General features: G+C 41.0%; 1 protein-coding gene across 2 annotated transcripts in view; it reads right to left on the reverse strand.

Annotated features, from left to right (window-relative positions):
* Positions 1-25335, reverse strand: part of SLAIN2 (SLAIN family member 2) — a 36537-nt gene extending 11202 nt beyond the window's left edge. For both annotated transcript variants that reach the window (XM_086463811.1, XM_086463810.1), the window contains exons 1-6: positions 24980-25335; positions 14999-15147; positions 9357-9521; positions 7813-7974; positions 6245-6604; positions 3154-3291 (exon numbers count right to left, since the gene is read on the reverse strand). In XM_086463811.1, coding sequence (XP_086319937.1) covers positions 3154-3291; positions 6245-6604; positions 7813-7974; positions 9357-9521; positions 14999-15147; positions 24980-25335 — 1330 coding nt within the window. The remainder of the gene's footprint in view (positions 1-3153; positions 3292-6244; positions 6605-7812; positions 7975-9356; positions 9522-14998; positions 15148-24979) is intronic.
* Positions 25336-27848: the final 2513 nt, after the last annotated feature.

Below are 27848 nucleotides of genomic sequence, written 5' to 3' on the forward strand. Positions count from 1 at the left end.
AAATTCCTTCCTTCTCAGTGGAGACTCCAGGAAATAAAGACTCAATAGCTAAACAATTCTGTGCCCTGAATCACTGAAAAGAACTTCAGGCAGTGCCATCTGAGCAATGCTGAGGAAACACGCAGTTTGAGATAAGTGTGGTGTGCACGCTTACCCACACTACTTGCTGCTCCTGAAGAGCTCCGTACAGCACCTGTCACAAATGGTGCAAGCTGAATACATGTTGCTATGTTTACTTCTGATCAACTGAACTGGAATACTTGGTTTCCTCAAAACACAGGCTTTCCTCTTCCACTCTGAACATGCCAAGCAGCTGGATCTTGGCAAGCAGACTAGTTACTTTACTGATAGTTTGAACAATCTACAGCTTAGCTCTCTGAGGAAGTATACTATTTAACTCTGCTTAAAGACCGAACATCCGTGTGATAGAAGTGCCAGCTAAGTACAAAAACACCACACACGACCCGCTGGAAAGCCCGCGGATCCTGTGTGGAAGCCGCCCTAGAAGTTCTCCAGCTTTGCACAATCTATTTGGTGTAGGACTCAAATACAGAGACTTCTCGTCACTCTAACACTTTAAGTCTAAAAGATACCTATTCCTTGGAGAACAAAAGTATTACTGTATCTTCCAGTGTTTTAAGGTGAAATATTTTTAATAGCCTTCATATGACAAAAGTACTTTCTGCATAATGGCATGCAGAAGCAGATGTAAATGAAGATTCTGATAGTTACAACTGCTACTTAATTCACTCAGTCTCTCTTCAAAAAGAATTTGGATTTTTCACCACATTACAGCTAAAACTTAAAATGCCAAGTGTTGTCACGTTGTACAGTTGAACCTCTAAACATATTATCAGTGTCTTCCCTCTACTCTTTAAGCGAGTGTGTACAATTTGCCTATGTAACCATAACAGGAATGGTCTTTCCAGAAACTTACTGGATTCCTAACTCATTTTCGAATGCCAGCAACCATAGCAAGTTCAGTACTGCAGCCACAGCAAATGTGCAAGTAAATTATGAACAGCAGATCTTTGACAAGGAGAAAAGTAGTGACCTCGGGTGGCAAGCCAGCATCCTTGCAAAGGTAAGCTCATGCAAAACTAGCAGGTGTATGAGGAAGCTTCAAATCTCAAGACCCAGAAGTCATTGCCAAGGGAAAACAAAAATTTGCTGCAACTTAACAGTGCTTTGTGCAAGGTGACAAAATACAAAACCAATAAAACAAAAAGTATACAATAAAAAGGACACAATTCTGGAAATTTTCATACAATGTACATTTTTGCAGAGTATTTTTTAATCCAGACTAAGCAAAGATACTTACTCATTGACTTCATACACAAACGGTTTTACGATTGTCAATAGCAAGACTCTGACAAACATCTGTAAGAGCAGGGAAACTGTAAAAGCTAGAAATCTGGGCTTCATTAATGACACTTAACTTACATTCAAATGTAAGTTGGTCTAGAGTGGTTCACATTTGGGGAAAGATTCCCATGAAAGGCAGGCAAATTTACCTAATCATTTCTGTCGTTCTCAATGTATCCACAAGCTGAAGAAAAGTATGTATGTGTAAACGTAAGTCACATTACTTTGGCTCCTGCAATGAAGTAACTCACTAAATATTGAACATTGAGACGTCTGCTGTCTGATCTTTCCATAAGGTTTCACTGTGAATATACTTTTAATACTGGAAATAGCCTTCTAGCCAACTAAGCTGCCCTCTGTGCTCTTCCATTCCCACTTCACTCAATTTTAAAACACCACATAAAAGCTGTACAGATTTGTACTAAAAATATTTTTCCTTCATTCTCTTTCATTTCGTTGTCATTATTCTTCCTATCACAAAAATACACAGTTGGAGAGCTGCTGTCCAACTGCTCTGAGTGCTTTACAGTTTGATAGGCCCGCCTAGCAGAGGACAGTCCTGCACTTGAATGACACACGTGCCCTTTCAGTTGCAAATCCCCCATTCTGAGTGTCTGTGAATAGCGGAAGAAGGGGGCAAGGCGGAAGGATGCTGGGGTAACCTATATGAACAGCCACAAGGTCACACTAAGTTCTTTGGCTAGTGTCACACAGCTGGGACTGACTGTTCACACAACCCTTACATCTGGTCTGAGTTACTACAAAGACAGAAATCTTGTCGGTTTTGGCATGGTTTATATTCCTTATTCTGTATTTAACTGTATTTGGTTGCATTAACGCACTGTTTTGAAAGGACCAGTTAACAAGGCCAACCAGGTATGCCAGTATGCCTTTACTGTTCAGTGGGTAAAAAAAGAATTCATTTCTTTCACAAATACTATCTTACATTTCACATTAAATATTTAGATTACTGATGAACTTTTATCATACAACTTTTATAGTTCAAAGCTTTACACATAATATTATTCATAATGTGTTCTTCCCTTGAAAATGTCACACAAGGTTATTAGATTCTGAAGCTTGTTTTAAAATAAAATGGTCAGGAAACATTTAAACACAGGAACTGTCAATATTGACATATAAAGAAGCACTGAATGTTTAATTTGCTTTGGCTTCTTTAAGGTCACCACTTTCAACAGACACGTGAGATTAGCCAGCAATGGGCTCATTTGTTTCTTGGGACACAGGTTCATCCAAGCCTTTTTTAAGATGTAACAAACTTAAAGTAAATAAAATCTGCAACTGAATATATAATTTCCAGGTGACAAAACAAAAGAAGAAACTGCAAAGAAGGGTTAAACTTGCATGAAGATTTTCAGATCAGGTTCTGCCAGTTAAAAAAACCCCAAAACAATAAACACCACCTAGGTATGTATTTTCATAGCCTAGCAAGTTTTTGTAGTCTGAAAATAAAATTCAACAGTACAGAGCATTGTATCTTTGGTAAATCACAAAAAATAAACCGTTTCTGAAATGTCCAATTACTGTATTTATACTCTTTAGAAGTACTTCTACATATACTTTTAGGAAACTATGAATGATACTTTAGTAAGAGATCAGACCTCCTTTGATGGTATTTTGTGTACCAAAAAAGCAGTATGATTAAAAATCAAGATTAGCATCTCTAGTGTGGCATGCAATGTTTCTCTTTGCCATGGAACTAGAAGACAGCTGAACACCATCACTTAATTCTGAAACACACACTGACGTGTCACTAAAGGTACTTACTGGCTGAGGCTTGAGGTTGAATGCGAGGTATTCCTCCATTTGGCACTTGGAAGTTTGAGTCACTTCTGCTGTTTTTCACAGACTCAGCTTGGATGTTAGATGTCCTGGACAGGTTTGGAAGACTGCGCCTTAGTTTTTCTGTACGAAATAACACAAAGATACCTCAACTTGTACTCTGACGCCGGACAAAGCTTAGGTTATGAACCCATAGTTGAAGCCCAAATCTAAGTGACACAAAATGTTAGCCATATAAAACTACACTGGGATTTAAAAGTGTATTTTATTACAATATAGTTCTTCCATTATCTCAAAGTTCTATATTATTCTCAGATCTATCACAGAGTCACAGAATGGTAGGAGTTGGAAGGGACCTCTGGAGATCACCCAGTCCAACCCCCCTGCTAAAGCAGGTTCACCTAAAGCAGGTCGCACAGGACTGCATCCAGGTGGGTTTTGAACGTCTCCAGGGAAGGATGCTCCACAACCTCCCTGGGCAGCCTGTTCCAGTGCTCTGTGACCCTCAATGTAAAGAAGTTCTTCCTCATGTTGAGGTGGAACGTCCTGTGCTCCAGTTTGTGCCCATTGCCCCTTGTCCTGTCGCTGGGCACCACGGAAAAGAGCTTGGCCCTGTCCTCTTGACACCCACCCTTTAGATATTTGTAAGTGTTGATAAGGTCCCCTCTCAGTCTTCTCCAGGCTAAAGAGCCCCAGGTCTCTCAGCCTTTCCTCATAAGAGAGATGCTCCAGTCCCCTCATCATCTTAGGAGCCCTCCGCTGGACTCTCTCCAGTAGGTCCCTGTCCCTCTTGAACTGGGAGGGCCCAGAACTGGACACAGTACTCCAGGTGTGGCCTCAGCAGGGCAGAATACATACAAAATATTTATATAAAAAAAGCAAGAATGTACATTTTTCACCTGTAGTGAAGACAGTCAAGCATAGTGTGTTTTGAAATGAAAATGTATCTGGATGATAATTCTCTGGGTTTTGTTCCACTGTTAGGCAAACTGAATAGCCAAACCTCATTTGCAGTTTTGCACAGTTTTCAAAGTCTTTACACAGAAATTTATAATACAGAATATTTCCCTGAAGATTAAAACCATGTAGTTACTGAGTCAATTTTTGGGACTACCCAGTCCCCTATCAGCACATTATACAACAAATAACAGCCACCCACTTAGAAAGAAGCTCTTCACACACAGCATTCAAAATTATTGAAGTGTCCAGTTATGCTTCATCTTTCATATATGACTTGACTATCTGTTCAGTTAACACTGGTTCTTCAAGGGTTTTCTAAAATTTGTACCTTTGCTCACAGAACACAAAATGATGCCATTGAACATTTCTCAAGTCTAACGACATTCTGTGTATCTCCAACCCATGCAGAGCTGGGCTGATGACACACTTTGGACAGGAGAGTGCCTTGTCAGGATGAGCGGCCAACCTGATTCTGCAGAATGATGCAGTAGAGAAGTACAGTAACCATGCACAAGCACTGAACATGAAAACAAAAGTAAGAGTCTTCATAAGCTGAGTATTCCTACAAGCGTACTTTCTGCACTTAGTAGTCTGCATTGCTTTGCACTGCAGTCGGTACACTGTTGAACCCTGCCAATCAAATTTCCCTCTAACCATTCTAAAGAAAAAAAAAAAAGAAATCCCAAACAACTTTTTTTTTTGGCTGCTGCTGAATCAACTCTGAATATCCAAGCAACATTCAACTGCACAAAAAACACTGCAAGAGAATTCCTTGGAAGTGTTTCAGAAAAACATGATCACACGGTCTATTTTGATCCCTCTGGTATGTGGGATACCAGCTTTTGGTACCTTGCCTCTCATGGGATATTTTTGTTGGAGCTTATCTAGCATGCATTAAGACTTTCATGAAACCCCAGAAAATAATGGGAAAGGAATTCTCAACTAAGCCACAATACAATTGATTAGCTTGTGCATTGTACATTTTCCTATATACCTAAAACTTCCCCAAACCGCTATTACTAGATGAGACTTAAGCTAACCCTTCCAAAGATATTCTTGAATAGCTAATTAAATTTGCAGGATCATCTTCCGCAAAAGCTCTAGCCTAGCAATCTGATTTTCCCAATTAAAATGCTAAAATTTCTTAGTCAATGAAGCTCTGTAAGCGGCATAGACCTCTTTGCTGTACTAGTGGGAAGAAAAACAAAACCAACAAAAAAAGCTCTCATCTCTCACATCTACATCATCTCTCCTGCAGACATTTTGCATCCAGCTTACCTGAAAGATGAAAAAAATAAGGTGAATTCTTACTATCTAGATGTATATTCTTTCTGAATTTTAGATTTGCCAGATAACAACTACATTTGTTAAAATGAGAATACACTTGTGAAATTTCAGCCCAGTTAAAGGAGTTTCTGCCAGACTGCTAGCAGGAAAAAGTACATTCAAGAAGCAAAATCATATTAAGATTGCATTATTTTGTTCTATGCCAATATAGTATCACTATGTCAAGTTTACTGAAAGCTTTATTTTTTATCACGCAGCAGTTTGCACAGCTTTGAGATATCTAAAATATCCAACAAATGCGTGACTTGAGCACTAATATTTTTAAGGCTTTGTTCATGCTCAAAGAGTTCAGAGTCCTTCACTGTCAGAAGAAAGCACTCTGCTATCTCACAGGCTACAAGTGTGCATAAATTGTCACGTTACTCTTATCTGATCACAGTTACTTTCCCTGCATTTTATTCTGTCACCTGCAAGGCCCAACCCTGCTGGTGAATGATAGTTTCCCTTGGGCTCTGCCAAAGACAGAACTCTGTCACCACAGAGTTACACCCAGAGTGACTGGATAATATCTAAAAGAAATAAAAGCCTATCAACTCGAAAGGTTGGACCAGATGATCCTTAAGGTCCCTTCCAACCCGGTACTCTGATTCTATGACTCTGTGGGTTCCCCAGAAGGACTTAAGCTTTGCTTGCCCTGCTTTTTCTTCAACAACTCTGAGATTAAACCATGATGTTACAGTTACATAGTTTTAGCACTGCACACTGACCAAAATCCTTTAGAGGAACTACACAACTACTTGTGTAATGAATTTGAGACAGAGCTTTTTACCTTCACTTTTGACATTGCTAGTCTGCAAATCTGTAGGATGGCCTTGAAGCGAAAGACGAGGTTGCTGTAAACGGCTAATCATAGGTTGGGGCGACACTCTACTGTATTCTATGCTTCGAGCGGGTGATCGGGAGCGAGGTGAATTCCTTGGAGATTGTTTTGGTGAAGGCCAGGGAGAACTGCGAGGTGATGGTGAGAACCTGTTAACAGCAGGGTGGACTGTGTGATGTGTGCCATCTTCTTCATCTTCTAAACTCTGCGCATCGAGCTCCTGATCGCTGAATGTGCCTCGCCGCGTAGAATTGCAAGAAGAACCAGAACTGCGCCGAGAAGCAGTTGCTGCGTACTCTTGCCGGAGGCCTGGCAACAACAAGAACGTTGTTTACTTGCTTCCAGCCCACAAATGGTTCAAAGTACAGCCAGTGCATACAAATATCTACCCAGTGCTCCGATCTGGCTCACCTTAACTCTGTTTACGTGAGGCGTTAAATTAACTCCAGATTAGTGCCAAAAAAAATTATCTACCAGCTGATAGTCTTGAAATAAGTAGGCGAGTTCATCCCTCTTCCTGCTACAGCAATCACCAGTATAGGTGTTGTGTACTTGTTCATCTCCTCTCCCAGGCTGGATACGAGCAACACAGGAACACAGGCTACACCTTCACTTTGATATCACATTAACATCCTATGACCATTATAGCAGCCACGATGAAATGTCTCTTGCAATGTATTAGTGAATGTAACAAAAAAGCTATATGATAACCTACCCTTAGGGAAACTCGAGTTGTTAGACCAGTGGTCTCCGAAGTGGGAGTACGCAAAACAATCCACTTGGGTGCAGGAAGAAAATTTTATACTACCAATAAAATAATATTTTAAAAAGAGCATTTATTTCATGTTTATTGCATCTTTTTAACATTTATGTTTTTGTGTATGTGTATTTTTCTGTATGTAATATATTAGTAGAATAGCACATGTATATAATTTATAACAAAAAATACATATATTTGGTGTTTGGTTTTTTTCATTGATAGGGCATTCAATAAAGAAGTCTGGAGACAACCTAGTTAGACAACTGAAATTACTACCACTTTCTGCAGTCTCAGAGGGACAAAAAGCCAAAGTCTCAACCTATAAGAAAAGAGAGTCATCTACATAGCTGCTTTTCTTAGCTATTCTTTGCCATATTGACTTCACATTTTGGTGATTCAAATCATGGTTTAAGCACTGATGTCAACAAGACTGGATTACATCGGGAAGGCACTTAGCTCCCGAGAAGACTAGTGTCTAACAACCATCCTTTTAGCTTATACTCTATGCTAAAAATTCATATTCTTTCTAGTATTTCTTTTATCCGCTGTTCTAAAGAACACTTCTGCACAGCAATTTTCTTTCCTGATCGTGGAGGCAGAAGTCCTTAGCCAGCCTTCTTGGGAGAACTACGTTTGTACATCCACAGTAGAATCTACGCCCCTTTTTCCATTCCTGCTGAGCAAGTGCTACTGCAGTTATTCAATTAAAAAAAAAGATCAACTGCTCCACTTCATTTTCAGGATGGAAAATACTTACTTTCTTCCTGCATTCGTGCTAAAATTTGCACATCTGTAACATCATTTAGCTTGTAATTAGACCCAATAGAGTCTTCATCCATCTCTGATGCACTTAATTCACTGTCCAGAGAGGACTGTGGACTTAGCGGAGGATTTCTATCTGCTGAACTTTTAAGATGACCTACAGAGAAAAAGTAAAGTAATAGGAAATGTTTAAAAAAAAAGGGGAAGGGGGGCAAAAAAGGCAAGCTGTATTTCCTTTCCTAGTAAAAGAACCACCAATCTGAAAAGAGAGGCCATTTGAAGGCAAACCTAGGCTGAAAACATAAATTACACAAGCAGAGTTTAGCCATTACCTTCTAAATATGAGCACCTTTCTAAAATCGTTATAATGGTGGCAAAACAAATTAATGTCATATCATCTGGTCTACCTGCACCAAGTTTCAACTGCTCTGAAGTCTGCACAGCTCTTACAGAAAAAGCAAGCGCATACCTATTCCATTTCGGCTTTCACTCTCGTCTCTGCGCTCTGCCTTTTAAGTTTGACTACATCTTTCTTGACAATGAGGACCTGATGATCCAATGAATATTGACACTTTGTAATGCTTAAGACACAGTTTATCTGAAAATAGTACCTGTTCTACGTACACATCTTTGCTAAACTATAACATACCAGAAAAACTCTTCCTGTTCACTGCCTTCTGGCTGACACCCCATTGCCAGTTACATTTCATCTCTCTGTCCTGCAGGCAGATACAGCATTGTAGCACACAATGCAGAGCAGAGCTGCATAGATTAAAACAAAACCTGGCTCTGGTGAATACGCTGCAGTTGCAGGCTTCTCTTCACAAGTCCACAGCGAACTACAGATAGGTGGACTGTCAACGCAATGTTTTTCCATCTCCCCTGCAAGCTAACTTCAGTTAAAGTATATGTAATAAGCCATCAATCCATGCAGAGTACAGGTATGTTCCAGGCATCAATTTTTCTGATGCAAAGAAAGTGTGTATGGTGCAGAATAAAGGCAGAAAACGTTGCCAGAAGTTCCTGTTAACACTGATGACTACAAAGCCTCATGGAATACCTTCAATTAAAATACATGCTCCTTCCTTAGATTACGCTGTTCACATCTCAGAGGTACTAATGGATATGCTGCATACCAAATGTGTCAGTTAATAAGTAAAAGGGTAGTTGTAAAAACTTTACAACTACCAAGACATAACTTTTAAACACCTACTATGCAACTTGCATCCCAGTCAATCAGAGGGACAATTCTAGAAGCCGCTTGAGTAGGTTGGGACTCCATAGAACTAGCGCTACATGTTTTGGTCTAACTGCTAACATGCACCAGTGATTTTATGTACATATCATGCCAGAAAGTCTGTAAAAAAGCCTTTCCTAAAAAGCTTAAATATGCTATGATGCAAACATCCTATAAAAGACTGACAAGTTTTTGGGGGTCTCTCTTACTCTAGCTCAATACAAATGTATTTAAGTGCATATTTTTGAAAGGAAGAGGAGGAAGAAGAAAGGGAGAGACCAGACACTCACATACACGCTTACCTGAGGTACCAGGAGGTATGAGCTGTTTCACTAAAGCAGATTTCACCGGTGTTGAGGAGGGAGAGTTGAAACCACTGCTATAGGGGCTACTAGTATTTGGACTATAGGAGCTCGCATAACTGACTGCACTGAAAGGGCTGCTGTACAAACTCTGTCTCTTGAGAGCTGTATGAAAGAGGAGGAAAGTGACAAATTATACCGAAGGAACCAACAAAACATAAATACAATACTATATGATAACTTCAGCGTGATTTACGCAGTTCAAGTAGAACATTTCCATCACCAGATAGTTTTTCAACTGATTTAATCTCCTAGATACAACCATACTGTGGAAGGTGTGGGAGAAGAGGGCAGCACAAAATAGCAACAAGTATTTTCCTTGCAAAAGTTAGATCCAAGATCACTACGACTGATCTCTTTAAGATGTTCAACGCAGGTGTTGGGAAGGAAGAGGAAAGCAACTCAAAAAGACAGTAGTATCCAAGCTACGCGAACATATATCCTATGCACAGCTATGTACAAACCAGAGCACACCATGAAGTCTAGCTCTCCAGAATTCACAGACCTGTCTAGATCACACAGCATTTCAACAGTAACCCGACAACCACCACCACAGAACTAAGCAATGCCACCTACAAAATTCCCCAAAGCATATACTAAAATGAAAAACCATTAATCATGGCAAATGCGTGCTCATATTTCTGGCTACCATGAACCTACATGGGTTCTATAACAAAAAAACCCAACCAAACCAACTGTAGGTCTATTCCCTTCTGTATAGCTCCTGTTCTAATGATTTGGGATTTTTATGTCCATGGGCTCCAACTCCATATAGAATACAAGATCTAAAACTGGGTACTTTCCTCTGCCATTTATTGTAAATATTTCAATGCTAAAGTATTTTCAGATTGATTTTAACCACTGGCAGACCTTTTCAGTATGATACTGTGATTCCCCTAGTTGCCAGGTACAATTTGTATAATTTGTATAATTACTTAAATAACTTTTTTCATTCAGAAATTTACATTTTGTTTTAATATAATAGAAAATGGAACTTCAATGGGGGGAGTGAGAACCAAAGGAAATTGGGTCACCTTTGGTAAAATCAGTTCCTTCATTGCTGAATGTATTTTATGCCAAACAGAATTGTATTTTAACAAAGAACAAATTAAATTGCAAAACATTAAACTGAAAGCTAGAGATCCAAATTTTATGGTATGTAAATCTAGATTAAGTTGCAGCTGCTAGAAACTAAACTCTCCTTAAGGCATGACAGTATTGAAACTATGCATATGTAGTATAAACTGACAAGAATAGGCCTGGCAAATGTATGGCAATGTGCTCCAGCGGGTCTGGAGGAAAAAAAAAAAAAAAGACGACAGAAATGAAGCTATTCAAAGAATATCGTGTGGCTTTTGTTACTCAAAACAGGCTTCTATTAGTGCAGTAATAATTTGGCTACTGATAGTAGCAGACAAAAAAAGGAACTGAACTCTAATTGGTTGACTAAAAATCCTTTTATTCAGTGTAGGATTTTTGTTGTTGTTTTGACATTACAAGAAGCCAAAAAGAGCCCACAGTTGCATGAAATGCTGCTTTCAGCAGCAAGATCTGCTTCAGCACCTCCTCCCACCCCACTTTGCTTCTGGTCACTACCCCTCAGTTGTTCAGCACAAGCAATGGTGGGGCTGCACCATTTCCCAGTCTACAAAGGGGATCCGGGTTAAAAACACCCGAGTATTTTAACTGATTGCATCAGTGAATTAGTTTTCAGTAGCACCCAAAAAAACATCATCCAAACAAATGGGTGACAGAACGCAGCACAGAGGCAGAAGCAGCAGAAATTAGAGCTGACTTTGCAGCAGATCCCTTAAATTGCACCTCATGTAAAGATCCTTTCTTAAACCAGTTACTATTACTAGTGTTTTGATTAGGGTGAAAAGACAGTTATAGATAGAGGATGGAAAGTTTATATTCCAACATTCACTGCAAGTCTTAAATGAGATGCACTAATTTCAGCAGTTAGTTGAATTCTAGCAAGTATTCTTGAGGTACCTCCAGTTTATTTATTTTGATGGTCAGAAGGGAAATCTCCATTTTATTAGAAAGCTCAATTAACAAAACCAGTAATTACGAGCCAGTTGTACTCTGACTGACTCTGATGGGATAACTCTTTCCATAGTAAGTTCTGGCATTCGCATAGGAACCCCAAAGCATCTATTCAACTGAATCTCTGTTCTCACGCCAAAAAAAATTACTTTTCATCTCTTGCAAAAAATGACAGTAAAAACGCCCTAAAATGTAAGTCTGCGCAACGGTTTTTACTTCGTATTTATTACACAGACAAGTATTTTAAAATATTAACCACAAATTAGAAAACAATTGTACTACTGTATAACCTTCAAAACAGGCTCTTTGTACATATCCACAATGATACAAAATATTTCATCACATACATATTTCTTTAGATGAAAGAAGGGATACTTTTGTTCCACACAAAAAGTATGCTCTGGTACATGATGATACTTTATACGGTACAGAAGTTTTCACCCCAGCTCATGTGAAATACCTTCCTCAGCACTGTATTTTTCCCCAGAAAAAAGCTGGATTCAAACCATTTTTCTGGCCTAGAATTCCTAAAGCTTTTCCAACAGGAATTTCTGTAACTTAGGAAGACATCACTATTTTTACAACAGCTAGCGATAGGGTCTTTATTAGGAGTGTCAGACAACATTAGTAAGACAGATAACTTATTTTAACATTAAAATGATGCTATGTTAGATGAAACATTAGCTTAAAAAAGATTACACACTCGCTTTCAAAACACCAGATGGGAGGGTTAATGACCTGCATTTTTATTTGAATGTAATTTTCTTTTATAACATTCAGAAGCAGTATGCAGCATCTGATTTATTTTAGTCAACATTTGGTTAAATTGGTCTTGAATCTCTCTTTTGCTCTAAAAAATAGGAATAGAAAGATTTCATTCCGTAAGACTCATGCTTGGGTGGTTCAGACCTACCCGATCTGAATCGGGTGCAATTTTTCCAAACACTACAGACCTGGTATTTATTTTTGTTTCTATTAAGTGACAAGTTTATTCTAGCTGTCCTCTTAGTAATTCCAAACAATCATTAGTGAAGTCTATCACCAAGACCAAAGTTAGCTAAATAACAGTTGGTTTTGAACAAGCTCAATGCTTAATTGAAAAGTCAAACTCAGCATGGAAAAATATGACAGTTTTTACACATACAGCCACACAGTTCTCCTACCAGCAACACTGATCATGATTTCAAATATTTAAGTAGAAATGCTGCCTCAGTGAAAACTGCAATATGACCAAAGTTACTCTTTTCTAATTCTGTGCAACTATGTCTTAAAGTATATCTTCCAGAAATTCTTCTGCCTAGCATCCCTCTGTTATTGCTGCTGCCTTCTTGATGTGCTCTACCCCTACACGATTTTAGATCACCGTATGGTAGAAGCCACGGTTTCCACCCAACATGAAATGCCCTCTTGCACTTTTCATTGGGGACTTGAGACATGGCTAAGAGAGGTCTTTGCACCAGAATATACCTAAGGTTCCCTCTAGTCTGAACATGCTTCCAACACTGAGCAGGACTCACCCCGCAACTGTAAACCTGAACTAGCTAGTGACAAGGCACTGTGCATCCTGTGTTTTCACTAACTGCCCGCAGCAGCACAGAGCTGAAAGCTGCTCTTCCCTCCTTTATTATCACATAATGGAAAAGATTATTTTATAAAAGGAAGAGGAAACTGTGGAATGTAAGACAGCATTTGAGACTGAGAAACAGCAAAAAGATACAAGATTAGAAAGACATAACAACAGGAACTGATAAAGATAAAATAGTCAAGGCAAAAGAAACATCAACAAGGATTCAGGAGAGAAAGTAACAGTAGCACAAAAAGCCTTATCCTACAGAGACCGGAACTGAAATAGACAACCTGAACCAGTAACTAGCAATAGGTTAAGCGATGGGTCCGTGAGGTACAAGTTACAAGACATTCCAGAAGTTGTGGGGTAGCAAACACACACAAGATTACAAGCAGCACTACTTGCCTTCTCCAGTGGAGCTTCCCACTATCCTGTATCTGTAAGCAGGCTGGTTGCTCTAAAGGACAATTTTCCTTTTTGTTACATGTTCAGTTTTCCCTGCAAACTGCTCCAACCAGCAGTACCGGTGCTCAACTCTTCTACAGCTAATATTTTCCCCTATTAGTACTATAGGTGATTTGTGGCATCTTGCAAGCATTGCTGCCAGAGGTAGATTCTCAGGTCTATGTAAAAAAGTGGTAAAGTTGCCTACAACACATTATTTGAATGATGAAACTTTCAAGTTTGTCTATTTCATAGGGAAGCTTCCTGCCACTCTGCTTCAAACTGTGACTGAATTTTTAAAGGTATCCTAAAGGTAAGAGAATTTGTGATACTTCTGGAAGATTTCTACCCAGTTCTGAAAAGAAGTTAAACCATGAACAGACTTGTTCATGCTCAACCTAACTGCTATCCAGTCCTAAATACGCAGCGGTACTCAAATATCCAAACTTGTATCATCGTTCACAAATCCCTGTGATCTGGGTACTTTTCATTGTTTAGCCTATCAGTCTTTGCCTGTAGCAAAGTATCATGTTAACTGTTCAGGAAAATTGTTAATAGACATTCATCAAGGCAGCATACACAAGACATAAGGAACAGAAGAAGATCAAAGGTGATTCATACTGAAGGCTCTTTCGCCATTATGCCCACGATTTTTATAAGATTAAGAAACGGACTCTTCATGTGATCTACCAGCAATATTTTCAAACTTTATTAAGAACAATTTTAGTAAAAACCAGAATAAAGACTGAATTTCTCCAGAAAAGAATCCAAAGAGGGGAAAAAAGTTACAGTCAAATAAACTCAGCACAAAGTTTATGTATAACCATGTGAAGGAGCTGGCAGTTGGGAACACTCCTGAAACTGTGTGGTCACAAATTCTTAGCTCAAGTACAGCCATTCTGTTAATTCCTGAATATAACAGTTTAAAAAAAAGTAGATCACACATAGCACAGGGCTGCAAAAAGACAGAAATACAGGGAGAGACTAGATATTACTAGCAAGAAAGCAAGCTACATCTCAGCATAATTTTTTTTTAACAAGTAAAAATAGGCTCCAACAAAGAAATCAAAATAAATCAAGAAACCAGATGGAGAGAGAATTCTCATCGTATCTTCAGCATTTTGCTGCTGGTTTGACATCAAAAAGGCTGGGAATAAAAGCATGGAGAATGTAGGCTTCCATCCTCAAGGGCCAAATGCTCAGTCCTTCTCCAGTTTTGAATACAATCAACTAACCTGTATCAAGGAAGAATCACACACTCCATATTTTTTTAATCTGACTGTGACAAGATCCTAAGTTACCATGGATGGGAGGAAAAGAAATCAGTATTACCTCCCCCATTTATTCATACAGTCCAGAAAATGAGTAGAATGAATTACTGTTTGCAGACCATAATGAAAACTCTAGACAGAAGCAACCACTGTATCTCACCCTCTTCTCTCACAACTATCCATCAGCTAATTCTGACTCTATTTCAGGACAAATATGTATAACCCAGTGGTGTCAGAATGCAGGAACTCACCTGACATCGTCTGTTCCAGCCTGTGGATCAGTGACTTTTTAGCACATTCAACGTCAGGACTTGGGTAATCCAATACCTGCCTGCACCAAACTAATGGACTGACACATTTTTGCACTGGAGTCAGTTTCTTCTTTGGGGACGTATACAACCTGAAAAGGAGAGGGGAAAAAAAAAAATAAATGAAACCTATGAGGACAGACAAAATTAGGATATGATCAGCCATGTAACAGAAGACTACGTACTATGCTATTTCTATTTTTTATACTGTATCTACAGTACAATCCTAAAATATAAAGAAAGCACAAACTTTACCTTTAAATTAACTACTTTGGAAACAGAATAATACTGATAACAAATGGCTACCCAAGGACTTCTGGCAAGAAGTGATGTCTATATCGCTATATGCTGACTGATATGCCAGAAAAAAAAAATCTTCACTTTTCAGACACGTTAGCTACATGGACAATTTCACTATGTCACATAAATGTACAAATCAGGATTAATCTTCTCAGATTCGAGTAACATTCACCTGAAAGAAGGAAATAAAGCACTATGCAATATACAACTGTTGTTTTCCTAAACACAAAGATGTAGCAAGTATAAGCATCTTAATAGCCAAGGAACAATGCTAAAGTGCACAGAATGCATTACTATTTCAGTAGCCTTGAACAATAAACATTTTATTTTTACTTATAATTTGTATCCCAGCACCTGATCCTTTAGTTTTCCTTTGAACACAGAACAAAGAGACTATCTCTATCCTAAGGGGTATACAGTCTAGCATTAAAAACAAGGAACAAGAGATAATGCACATAGAGAGTAGAGAGAAACAATAAGATCATATTGTTCTGCAGGACATGCTGAGGCGCCTTTGCCCGTCAGCATCTCCATTCATTTATTTCAACATCAGCATTCCTGCTGAATGAAAAAAAGCCTGAAGAAAGAAGTATTCCAGTTTAAATGCCCTAGAAATTTAGCTAAAAATTTCTCCTCCTTCAGCAAACAGATTGAAGGAAAAGTCATAACCAGTCACACACTCAAAATAGGGATATTTAAGCCTTATCTTTGGACTAGAACTGAACTTGGTAAAGTACTTCAGCAAAAGACAACAGTGAACTGCAAGATCTACAGCTCCAACTAGAGCTTATGCATATGCAGAAATGGTTAAACGAGTGTTTCTTCTAGGAGCAATGACAGACTTCATACTCCAAGTGAACACGATTGTATGCCACACACTGTAACTTAAGAACATTTGTCAGCCTAATTAGCTGTGCTTCCATACAAATCAGACAGCAAAAATTGTTTCCTTTATGCCAATGACATCAGCAACACAGAAGTTAGTTCCCACAGCTCTATTATGAGATTGTTAGCTGAGCCTTCCTCTGTAATTCTAGAACTTGAACTCAGTTTGTTTTATAAACAGCTTTAAAAGATACTTTTTTCTTATTATTACCCTTAAGGTCACTTACAAAAGCTTCCCAAAAAGCATGCTTATAAAACCACTATGAATATCTCACCCAAAACACTGATCACTGTTTATAGCATGCTCTGAAACACTCTTCCCTCAAACACTGAAAGCAGAAAGCTATGCTTGCAAATGCAGGAGAGAGGATTTTTATTAGTTGCCAGGTTTTCAAATGAAAATGAAGCCATTTGTAACAATATAAATAGCTGCTGCCACATGCTATAGTCCACGTGGCTTAAGATCTGGCCAGCATCACGCTGGTTGTTAAAACTGATTTTGTAGAAGTCCTCACAACCTTCACAGGCACTCCACCAGAAGAAAGGTTAAGAGCCCATCACGTATATATCCAAGATCCGTGGAAAGCACAAGAATCACTCAATTTTCACAGTTCTATGTAAACGATTATACAAACTGCTGTACTTTCTGTGATTATCTGCACGTAGTTAAAGGTGAAGTTTAACATTTACTAGCTCTCCAACACTTCAAATTTGCTGTTTTAGCCTTTATTTGCCTGTAGTCATTTCTGTCCTAAGGTATGTTTACACAATACAAAGAAGTGTCAAAGGCAACAAAGCCAATTTTTGTGCTGTACAGGCTAGACTCACTCCCAGCTCTCTGGATAGCTGACATGCCTTGCTGTGTTTGAGAAGTTCCATGCACATTTGAAGGGTTTACAATAATACCCTGTATAACAGGCATGAAATTAAAGTGCATGTCCTCTTTGAAAGACACACAAAAAGGGTATCTTCAACAAACCTACAAGACTACTCTAATCAAAATGGCATCTGATATTTTAAGGTCCAACACATTCTTTTCTGCAATTTCCAATTGTGCATTTGTTTCACAACTAGTTTATTTACTGAACCAACCCAAGCTCACGCGGCTCCCACTTTTCCACTTCTCTTTCTAACCAAACATATATTGCAGATTCTCCCACCTCTTTCCAGTCAACCAGTTTTCCTTCAACAGTCTTTGTTTCATACCTTACCTTTCAAGAAAAGACTGAAGATTAGAATATACATATTTCATGCAACTCCACTACCTCATGACAAACACATGTGCATCCATGCAGTAACACAATGGCTCTTTCAGGACAGTTTCTCACACATCATGCAATTATCAAGTCTCCTAACTATAAAGCAGTGATCTTAATTCCCCAGCTGACAAAGAACAGCCAATCTCCAGTTTTGAAGCTGACTTAATTCTGCTTGCTTTCCCTAATTTGGATTTCAGAAAAATAAGACCAAGGGCAGTCTTTGCAACATCAGGAAGGGAATAAGAACAGAAAGGAGACTATGAAGCATGTACAAATAACTTCATACAGCTAAGTGTTTGTCTTTGTCAAACTACTGTTTGACCCAAAAGATACAGGTACTCCTTAGCTGAAGAGCTTTCCAGAGAGATTCATTCCCATTTGTCCCTGTTAATGCATTCTACAGCAATGCAACAGCACTGATTGGCAGCACAGCAGCTTCAAGATTGAAGATTACCGGTATGACTTCATACATCTTTAAACACCACTAAATCACTTTCTCAAAACAGGAAGTCGAAAACGACTGAGGAAGCTGACAGCTTACAGTTACCACCCGTACTACAAACGTTAACACAGCAGAAACCTACACTCCAATTTCTCCACAAGAGTAAGGATTCTACAGTTCAGTGACACAAGGTCAAGTACAAGAAAACAGTATATAAAAAGTGGTCCAGGAGCTTTGATCTATTTTGAAACAGCATTAAGCAGCCCAGATACTATGGTTCTGCTGCACACAGTAATATTCCTTTCCTTCAGCTGTCACTAGTCAACTGTGCCACAGCAGCACCAATCTGAAGTTTAAAGCAGCCAGGGGCAATACTGATTAGTTCCAGGAAGACGCAGCACAAAAAGGGCAGAGCTTTTGCAGAAGGACTACTGTCACTACAAGCTCATACGATAACGTCAGCCAAATGGGACAAGCTGTAGCACGTTGCACTGGAACACAGCTGACTCAGAAAAGGCTTTCAAGAAAGAGGACACAACACTGAGGTAGGAATGGCATATCTGCATAGGGATTACCTCACCTGAGGAACACCTCCCAGCGCATTAAAACACAAGAAGCTAGTTGCCATAGGCATGAAACCAGAAGCCAGGATTCTAACCAGGAAGAAAGGAAGAACCTTTTTGTATCAAAACTCTTCTACTGCTCAGTACAAGAGTGAAGGAAAAAACATGCAGATGAATATGAAGTCACAGACCTGAATTAGAAAGAAGATGGCAAGTGGAAGGAACTTGAGTTAGAGCTCATTTATTTTAGCTACATTAACTTTAAGCAAAATCTGGCAGGTACAATAAGAGGCAATGGAACAAGGGAGCGGACAAAATATTGCAGGCAAAAGCAGGATCAAGAAGGCAACCTGAAGAAAATATGTAAAGGAAAAATAGAAATCTAAGGACAGACCAGTAAGAAATTCCCCTAAAATACAGGAGGAAAAGTGCACAACAAAAAGCTACTAAAAATAAGTAAATCAGGAGACAATAATACTGGACAGTCTTGGAAACAGACAGCTTAGAACACAACAGTGTCATTCTAAACTCTTTTAGATCAATCTAAAACTTTCAGGAGATCCTATCTGGAGCAATTTAAATAAGTTAAAATTTAAGATGGATTTTGAATAAACAGCTACAGGTAAAGATCTGAAAGGAATCTCTGGTTGAAAAAAAAAAATCCAAAACATAAGTGACATCCCTGCACATATCTAGTCCACAGATTTTCTCTTTCCTCCCCCACCCCTGCAAAGTTCCTATCCTGCAGTTGTAACTGACTGAGACTCACTGCTCAGCCTGTAACTACTAATTTGTTGGTATGCTTAACTGAATACTTCTAGTTCCGAGAGATGCATGAGTTACAGCAAAACTCCAGGTCTCTCAAAATAAGGAGATGAATATTACAAAAACGCTTTGACAATCTCATTAAAACTTCACATTAAAGCAGCATGTCTCAACTACACGATGCAATTTTCAAGTAGAATTGGGAGGATTCAGACAGGCTGCAAAGTGCAACTGGGAACACAACTACCTTCCTGTCATCAACAATTAAAGATAGTTAGCTGTGCTCTGGCTAGCTTTTGGAAATTATAGCCATTATTCATTTCCTCATCTCAAAAGAACATGTTGCTGTCTGAAAGGGATGTCGTAGAATCGGAAAAGGAGCCTTCAAAAGCTTGGAAGACTCCTGTAACACTAACATGTGGCTTCCCCAGAACTGTCACTTGTTGATACTTACACAGAATACAGAAAAGTTGAGAAGTTCTGTGTCCTATTTAAACATGTTCCAACATACAAGTCTGCTTAATTACTAGGCTTGAGAGCTCTACCAACAACTACAAAACGCAGAAATGTGAATCATGCCAAAACAAGACATGATTACGAGGTAAATTTCAAGAATACCATTAAGACAGTAAAGGAAATTCGTATTAAAGCTTCTGTAATATCAAAATATCAAACACATTTAAAAGCCATAAATATCATACAAGAAGTCAAAAATCGAAAAAAGTTCTTCCAACAGTCCTCGAACATCCATTTCACAAAAAACACAGGTATCTCAAAGACATTAGTCAAATGCAATATTATTTGATATTACACCAGTTGTTTCATTTGACAAACTGTTAATTTCTCTAATCCTTAGTTCTCTCATATTCTTTTCAAATTACCTTTCTAGTCTGAGAAGCCATTATCTGAATTTGGTTTAAAACCCCCAACTTTAAATCAGATTGACAGACCACAAAATGAAAAGCATCGATTTCTTTTTCACTTAGGTCACAGGGCAGGAATTGATCGGGACCTGTCCAGTTTCCAAGAGGTCTAAACCACATTAATACCAATGCCATTTTAGCAGCTGAAGAGGAAATGCTGCGATGTAATTTCAGCAATGGGAGTTCATCCAGGTGCAGCTCTATCCTAAAACACTCACCCTACACTTTACTAGCTCACTAGGGCAAAATTTAGGGTTCCAAAACAAAGTTAGTACTCGAAGGACATCAAGCAATATGAGCTGAAAGACAATCATGTTTTCACCCTCTGTATCTCAAAACAGCCACTGACCCAACTAACTGGAATGGATGACTAGAACAGAAACACAGATTATTAACAATAGGTGCCAATTTAATAGAAATAGCTGCTGAATGAGACTGTGTATAAAAGCACTTGCTCTCCATTTTAACCGAACATGATACCAAACAAATATGAGGTCTTCAAAAATATTACTTTGAACTATTAACAACCCACAAAAATTTCACTTTAAACACCCAGTAACTGCCTTTTGCTTGTAAATGAAGTCAGTCAGCTGTTAGCTATTTCAGCCCTACCAAGGAGACTTTAGATTGCAGTGACATGAAAGCACTGATAAGTGCTAGGCTAGCTTTTATAGACCTATCATTTAAAGACGATGCAACTGTTCTCAAGTTTGCTGAGCAAGTACATGTACAAAACCAACACACAGCAAGCTCAATACTTTTAGGCACATACTGCATATAAATTTTGAAGAAAAAGCGCTGTATGCTTTCCTCACATTTAAAAGAAAGCTCCTCAGAAAGTTTAGGTAAGTGACTATGCCACAAGTTACCGCAAAGCAAGTTATAGTGGATTCACAGCACATTAACTAATCTACAGTAACTGGCCACGTGTGCACACTTATCCTGCAATAAACTCGGGACAGCTCACTTCTTAAAAGTAGCATAGCAAGCCACCTCGCATACTGTGACCAAATCGTCCCAGATGTGCTACACATCCACACCCAACCTTACCCAGCAAGTCAGGCAAGGAGCCGTATACCTCATTCTGCCTCCCTGAAGATTTCTCCACTCTGGCGCCCCTTCCGTCTTTTTAATTAATTAATTAAAAGACATGTTCAGATTGAAATTTGAGAAACTTGAAATTTGATCCAGTCTGGTTCAAGAACAGCTAAATAGGAACACCCATAGAACAAGTTACTAAAGTCACTGGTAACTTCTTGAGGAAGTGACCAGCAGGCCTAAAGCAAAGCCTCCACAGGCCTAGGCACAGCTCGATATTGTGTGCACCTGCCTATGTGCCTATCTGCAACTTTCAGGACCCTATTAAGAAGAAACTTTCAGCATATTAAACAGGATTCAGAAGCATATGGCCAAGAAATTCTACCTAAATCCACTGAAATATTTTTAGTAATTTACCGTATGATTTGAAGATTGTCCCATGTGCTGAATTGTTTAAAAACTAAAACCTATCTGGATTTAGCTAAACACAGCAAAGAAAAACAAGCAAAAACACAAACAGTCCCAGAGTTCAGTAATACTGTAATGCTGTTATATTACCTAATGCTGCTACTAAAGCAGCAGTAAAGTTCTTTTCACTTGTTAGTAATTCGGGCTAGTTCTACCTTCTCCCTTCATTTTTCACTTTACACTTCTGTCCTGTGTAGACTATCTAAAAGCATTTAAAGAATTAATACTGAAGCTACTCCAAAACATAGATTTAAAAAACAACACATCACATTTCAGCATCAATTTCAGTCACAATATCAACTATTCCATCTTCAATTCATAGTGAAATTTCACAGGCACTAATCTCATGTGAGCATTAAATGTAAAACAATGTAATTTCAGCAGTGAAGAAAACTATTTATTCTGTTATTACAAGGCTGCAAACAATTCCATAACGGGGTATATGAATACATGGACTGAAAAAAATGCCTAATTACACAAAGCAGGGAGAATAACAGAGATAACCAACACCCTTCATCATCTATTATCTTGCACAGCAAAGTGCTTCTGAAATAAAAAGTAAAGACAGATCTAAGCTTCTCTATGTATACAGACAAAACAGGCAAGATGAATCAATTTTTTTATGCACAAACTGTGATTTAAATTTAGTGAGGCTTCCTCAGCTGGTAAGTGGTCTCGGATTTCTACAGAGGTATAATCTCATAGTTTCAACAGGATTTTGGGTTAAGCAGCAGTGATCCAAATCCATTTGAACCTGAAAGAGTTCACATGAGGTTTAAATTTCAGCAAGTACATTCACCCTTTCAGTTGATCCAATTACTTTTTGAGCGACCTTGCATAACCAAGGCTTTAAGAGTAGGATCTTTATGAAACAGTTTAAGAGAAATCCACTTACTTAGATCATCACTCCCATTTTCACAGGCTTGTTTCTTTTTGACTGCTCCACTAACTCTCTGAAAATTTCCAACTTCATTTAGAGCAATAACCTCCATTCATCAAACGCACAGATATAAAGTTATTCCTACCTTCAGCAAAAAAAAAGTTGGTTTAGAGTATTTACTGCCTCAACAGTTGAATTAAATGGTGTTTAAAAATTCCAGGAGTTTGATTTCCATTTTTATAGAGCAATTTGGGAAAAAAAAATAAATCACCTAGCCAAACCACATCTATCAGTAAGAGCATATTAAACTATAGCACGAAAAGACAAAAGTTTTTTTAATTACATAGCCAAATTTCTTATACGTAGTACAGTAAGTAAATTTTAACTGCTCTTTTTTAGGTGTATGCTTTCCCGTCCCAGTCACTGTCCCATGTCTAAGACTGAAAATTAGTGTTATAGTTGCTAAAATATTAGGAAAGGAAAGAAGATATGTTATAGAGCGCATTTAAGTTTGGGTGTCTTTTGGGGACTATAACTTGCATAGAACTATGACTGAAGCCACAATAACAAGCAGTGTTAGGTTAATGTGCCAAACACCTGACACCAGCAAAAGCAGCACTCAGCAAGCTATGCCGCCTGCCCTGCCAGTGTCCAGAACGGCCTAAACAAAAACACACCGCATTTACGCCATCACTGTCACTCTACGTGACAGTAACTTCCACTGAAGAGATCACAGAATCACAGAACAGTTTGGGTTGGAAGGGACCTCAAAGACCATCTAGTTCCAACCCCCCTGCCATGGGCAGGAACACCTTCCAGGTTGCTCATGGCTCCGTCCAACCTGGCCTTCAACACTGCCAGGGATGGAGCATCCACAACTTCCTTAGGCAACCTGTGCCAGTGTCCCACCACCTCCACGGTGAAGAACTTCCTTTTATCTAGTCTAAACCTGCCCTCTCCCAGCTTCCAACCATTACACCTCGATGCATTATGTTGCTCACGATTTAGGGATAACATATAAAATTATAACACGTATTGTCACTAGAATTCATTACATTCACAAATTTGGCCATACCACTCCAAACTTACAGTACAAATTTAGTATATTCCATTTTCCTCACGTGCTATAAGTCAGTAGATTACAAGGCATAAGCTGAGAAATAAGAGTAGCTGCTTTGCACAGACTCATCATCTGGAAGATGACGCCTTGTGTAAATTTAGTAAACTCGTGTTGGATGAGAATAAACTTATGCTCTCATACATCTCTGGTGGATCAGGCAGGATGTCAGGCAAATGATTCTCTGAGGGAGTGCACGCATTGTCTCCTCCCTGAGCAACTAAAACATTGCTCATGCATGGAATCATTCCAGCATTTTTAAAGGTATTTCTAACTCTGAAAGACATTTTTGTTTGGGTTTTTTTTGTTCACTCCCAAAGACCTTTGTAGATGAACCTACAACCACTTCTGACCCAAGCCAGACTGCTTTTGTTACACTTTCCCTCCCTGTACACACTTCCCCTGTGTTTCTCTGTTGACACTGTGCTTCTCCCCACTATCTCTCCTACAGATCTAATGCTGCTCTTCAACTAGTGTCATAGGAAACTTCCAAAACAGCTGGAGAACAGCATGGTGTTAAGAGAGAGCAAGCCACCTTGATTCTCAGTAGAAGCTCATCCAAGTGTAATAAAGACAAGGTGAACAGCCACCCACGGGTGTTTCTGCTGGAGCAGCAGGGTCAGCACTCCATTTAAAAAGACAGAAACCACCTAATGTAAACCGTGGTCCTGCATCATTATCAATAAGTGGAAACACCTAAGGACAGCACATTTAGGAGATGAAACAGTATGTTACATTTGCTGCCCTCACTGCTGAAAGATCAAGACTTAAAACATGCTCGATGCACATTTGAAAGGGTATAACAGTACCTGTGGGCTAATTCTGCACTACCCCAGAAATTTTCCACAAGTTTCTCAAGGCCACCACACCTTCTGAACTCGTGAAAACACCGACAACTGATTTTGCGGCCGAACTGGAGCCTGCTCCGGTCTCCAGGTGACCCGATGTAACACACTCACCGCGGCCGAACAGAAGCACCCAGCTGCAGGCCTCCTGGGAGGTGCGGGGTGACGTGGAGAACCCCAAAGACTCTTCCCCTGCAGGCTGCAGTACATCTTGGAGAGTGAATCCCTTCATCCAGCCCCAGAGGGCGAGGCTGCCTCCCTACACAAAGCCCCGAGACGAGACCACCTCCGACACCAGGCACGCGTCTGGAAACAGCCCCTTCCTCCCGGGGACGGCGGGGTGAGGACAGCGCCCTCCCCGCCTCCCGGCGGCGGGGGACAGCGGACAGCGACGCCCCCACGCCATCCCCTCCCCTCCCCACCCCGGCCGCCTCCTCACCAGCCGGTCTCGTCCTCCTCGCAGCCGGCCAACCGCTCCAGCTCCTCCGGCCTGAGCAGCGCTGCGTCGTCCAGGAGGCCGGTGCCCTCCGCGCCGGCCGCGCCACCGCCGGGCTCCTCGGGGGGCGGCCGCCGGGCAGCGGCCCTGGGGCTGAGGCAGCGGCCGTCGGACGGGGAGGCGGCGGGGGGCGACGGGGAGGGCCCACTGCCCAGGAGGCGCTTGGGGCTGGCGGGGGCGGCGGGCAGGGTGCCGTGGCGGCTGCGGAGCTGCTCGTTCTGCTTCTCCAGCTTCTTCACCAGCTCCTGTAGCTTCCGCACCTCCGCGTCCGCGTTCACGCCCGAGCCGACGTCCTCCATGGCGCCCGCCGGCAGAGGGGCGGCTGCGCGGGGAAGGGCGGCCGCGCCGCCCCGTCTACATGACCGGGCGGCCCGCGGCGGGGGCGGTCTGGGGCGCGGTGGGGCGGGCCGCGGGCGCCGCTGCCACCTCCTCCTCAGCAGCGGGCGGTGGGGGGGGCGGAGGACACGCATCCGCCCGCCGCCGCCGCCATCTTACCACCTGCCCCGGCCCGGCCCACCGCCCTGATGTCATGTGCGTAGCCCGGAAGCGCCACCGATGGGCCTCGCTTCTCCTTCTGTCGGGGTGGGGTGGCGTTGCTGGGGGTGTGTCGTGTGTTGTCCGTCCCCCCGTCCCGTCCCGTCCCGTCCCGTCCCCTGCCTCACGGCATTTGGGGCGGCTGCTGGTAGCGGGGCGCCGCCGCTCGCTCCTTGGCGGCCCTGCCGGGGGAAGGCCCTGCCTCCCCGCCGCCTGGCGTCGTGTGAGGGCTCCGCTGGTAGCCTCGCTCCTGAGGAACGGCCTGGCCTGGCCGGGCCTGGCCTCCCGTCCCGTCCCGTCTCTTGGGCGCCGCGGGTCCAGCCAGTTGTACGCAAAACCCCGGGATAGCTTCCTAAAATGCTGGAATCCTCTAAAGGATACGAGGTATGCCCTTGTCCAAGGCCCTGGTGGTGGTCTTGGGCCCTCTGTGTGTGACAGGCACATGAACCATTCCGTGGATATCACTTGAACCTTTCATGTTGTATAAACACATATATATTTGGAGACCTTATTGCTCGTTACAACAACCTAGAAGGAAGTTGTGGTGAGGCCGGTGTTGGTGTCTTCTCCCAAGTAACTAATGACAAGACGAGGTATTGACCTCAAGTTGCACCAGGGGAGATTTACATTGGATATCAAGAAAAATTTCTTTACTGAAAGAGTGGTTAGGCATTGGAACAGGCTGCCCAGGGAGGTGGTGGAGTCACCATCCCTGGAGGTGTTCAAAAGACACATAGATGTGGTGCTTAGGGACATGGTTTAGTGGTGGGCTTGGTAGTGGTAGGATAATGGTTGGACTTGATGATCTTAACGGTCTTTTCCAACCAAAATTATTTTATGAGTCTGTGATAAGTTCTATAAACTGTGACATGAAATTGCCATCTACAAGACTCTTACACCTTTAAGGAATTAGTGAGACTTGGGGGTTTGTGTCTCCAAACTTCTACTGGAGTCATGGGGGTGCTCTGCCCACACCTTCCCTGTGCCGCTGTAAGGCAGTGCCCTTAATGCCATCCCTTCACAATTGTTTTTCCTCTTCCCAAGCGCCATGTACTCAACAGCTTCATTTCGGAGCCTGCAGTTGATGGGGAGAATAAATGCCACACAATTGTGTGTGGGTGGTGTTAGATATGGTGCATGGACTGCTGGGGTGTCGAGGCTGCTGGACAGGAGTCTACAGCATTCTCATGTATGGGGTCACTTCCTTGCCTTATGCAATATTGTTCCCTTATACGTTCGAAGATTACATTATTTCTTAATATACAACATTGTTTGAGAGTTTATGCTGGGATGGTTATCCATTGTTACTGTTAGGTCCTCTCCAGATTCCTGGCCTTTGATCCATAAATGCAACTTTTTACATCATTGTTTCATCCAAACCAATAGCACTTTAAGTATTTAACTGTATTAAAATACTTCTGGGTGCTTATCTTTCAATAAAGCAATTTAAATTACTCTTATATTAATCTGTCTTGATTACCTGCTAGCAAAACAAAATTTTTTATCAGCAGCAAACTTTACCACAGATTTTGTGTCATGGTCACAACTATAAAACTATTGAACAGTTTTGGCCCATGAGCTGAGATCTTTGGGACTCTACTCATTGATACCACATTAATAATGATCACTGGCAACCCCCGGAGACTGGTCTGTAAACCAGTTTGTAAATCTAGCTCATTCTCTCTTAAGTCTGTATCATTTGGTACAAAGTTTGCTTGTGCAAAGCATTTGACACTGTCCCACGCAACATCCTTGTCTCTAAATTGGAAAGATGAATTTGACAGTTGGACCACTGAGAGGATAAGGAACTGGCTGGATGGTCACTCTCAAAGAGCTACGGTCAACAGCTCAATGTCCGAGTGGAGACCAGTGATGACTGGTGTTCCTCAAGGGCTTGTATTGGGACTGGCACTGTTTAACATCTTTGTCAGCAACATGGACAGTAGTATCAAGTGCACCCTCAGCAAGTTTGCTGATGACACCAAGCCATGTGGTGCGGTCGACACACTGGAGGGAAGGGAGGCCATCCAGAGGGACCTTGACAGGCTGGAGAGGTGGGCCCCTGTAGATCTCATGAAGTTCAACAAGGCTGAGTGCAAGGTCCTGCACCTGGGTCAGGGCAATCCCCAGCGCAAACACAGGCTGGGTGATGAGTGGGTAGAGAGCAGTCCTGGGGACAAGGACTTGGGGGTGCTGGTGGATGAAAAACTGAGTATGAGCCAGCAATGTGTGCGCTCGCAGCCCAGAAAGCCAACCGCATCCTGAGCTGCATCAAAAG

The sequence above is a fragment of the Leptosomus discolor genome, chromosome 4 (genome assembly GCF_034619465.1).
Source record: "Leptosomus discolor isolate bLepDis1 chromosome 4, bLepDis1.hap2, whole genome shotgun sequence".
Lineage (NCBI taxonomy): Eukaryota > Metazoa > Chordata > Aves > Leptosomiformes > Leptosomidae > Leptosomus > Leptosomus discolor.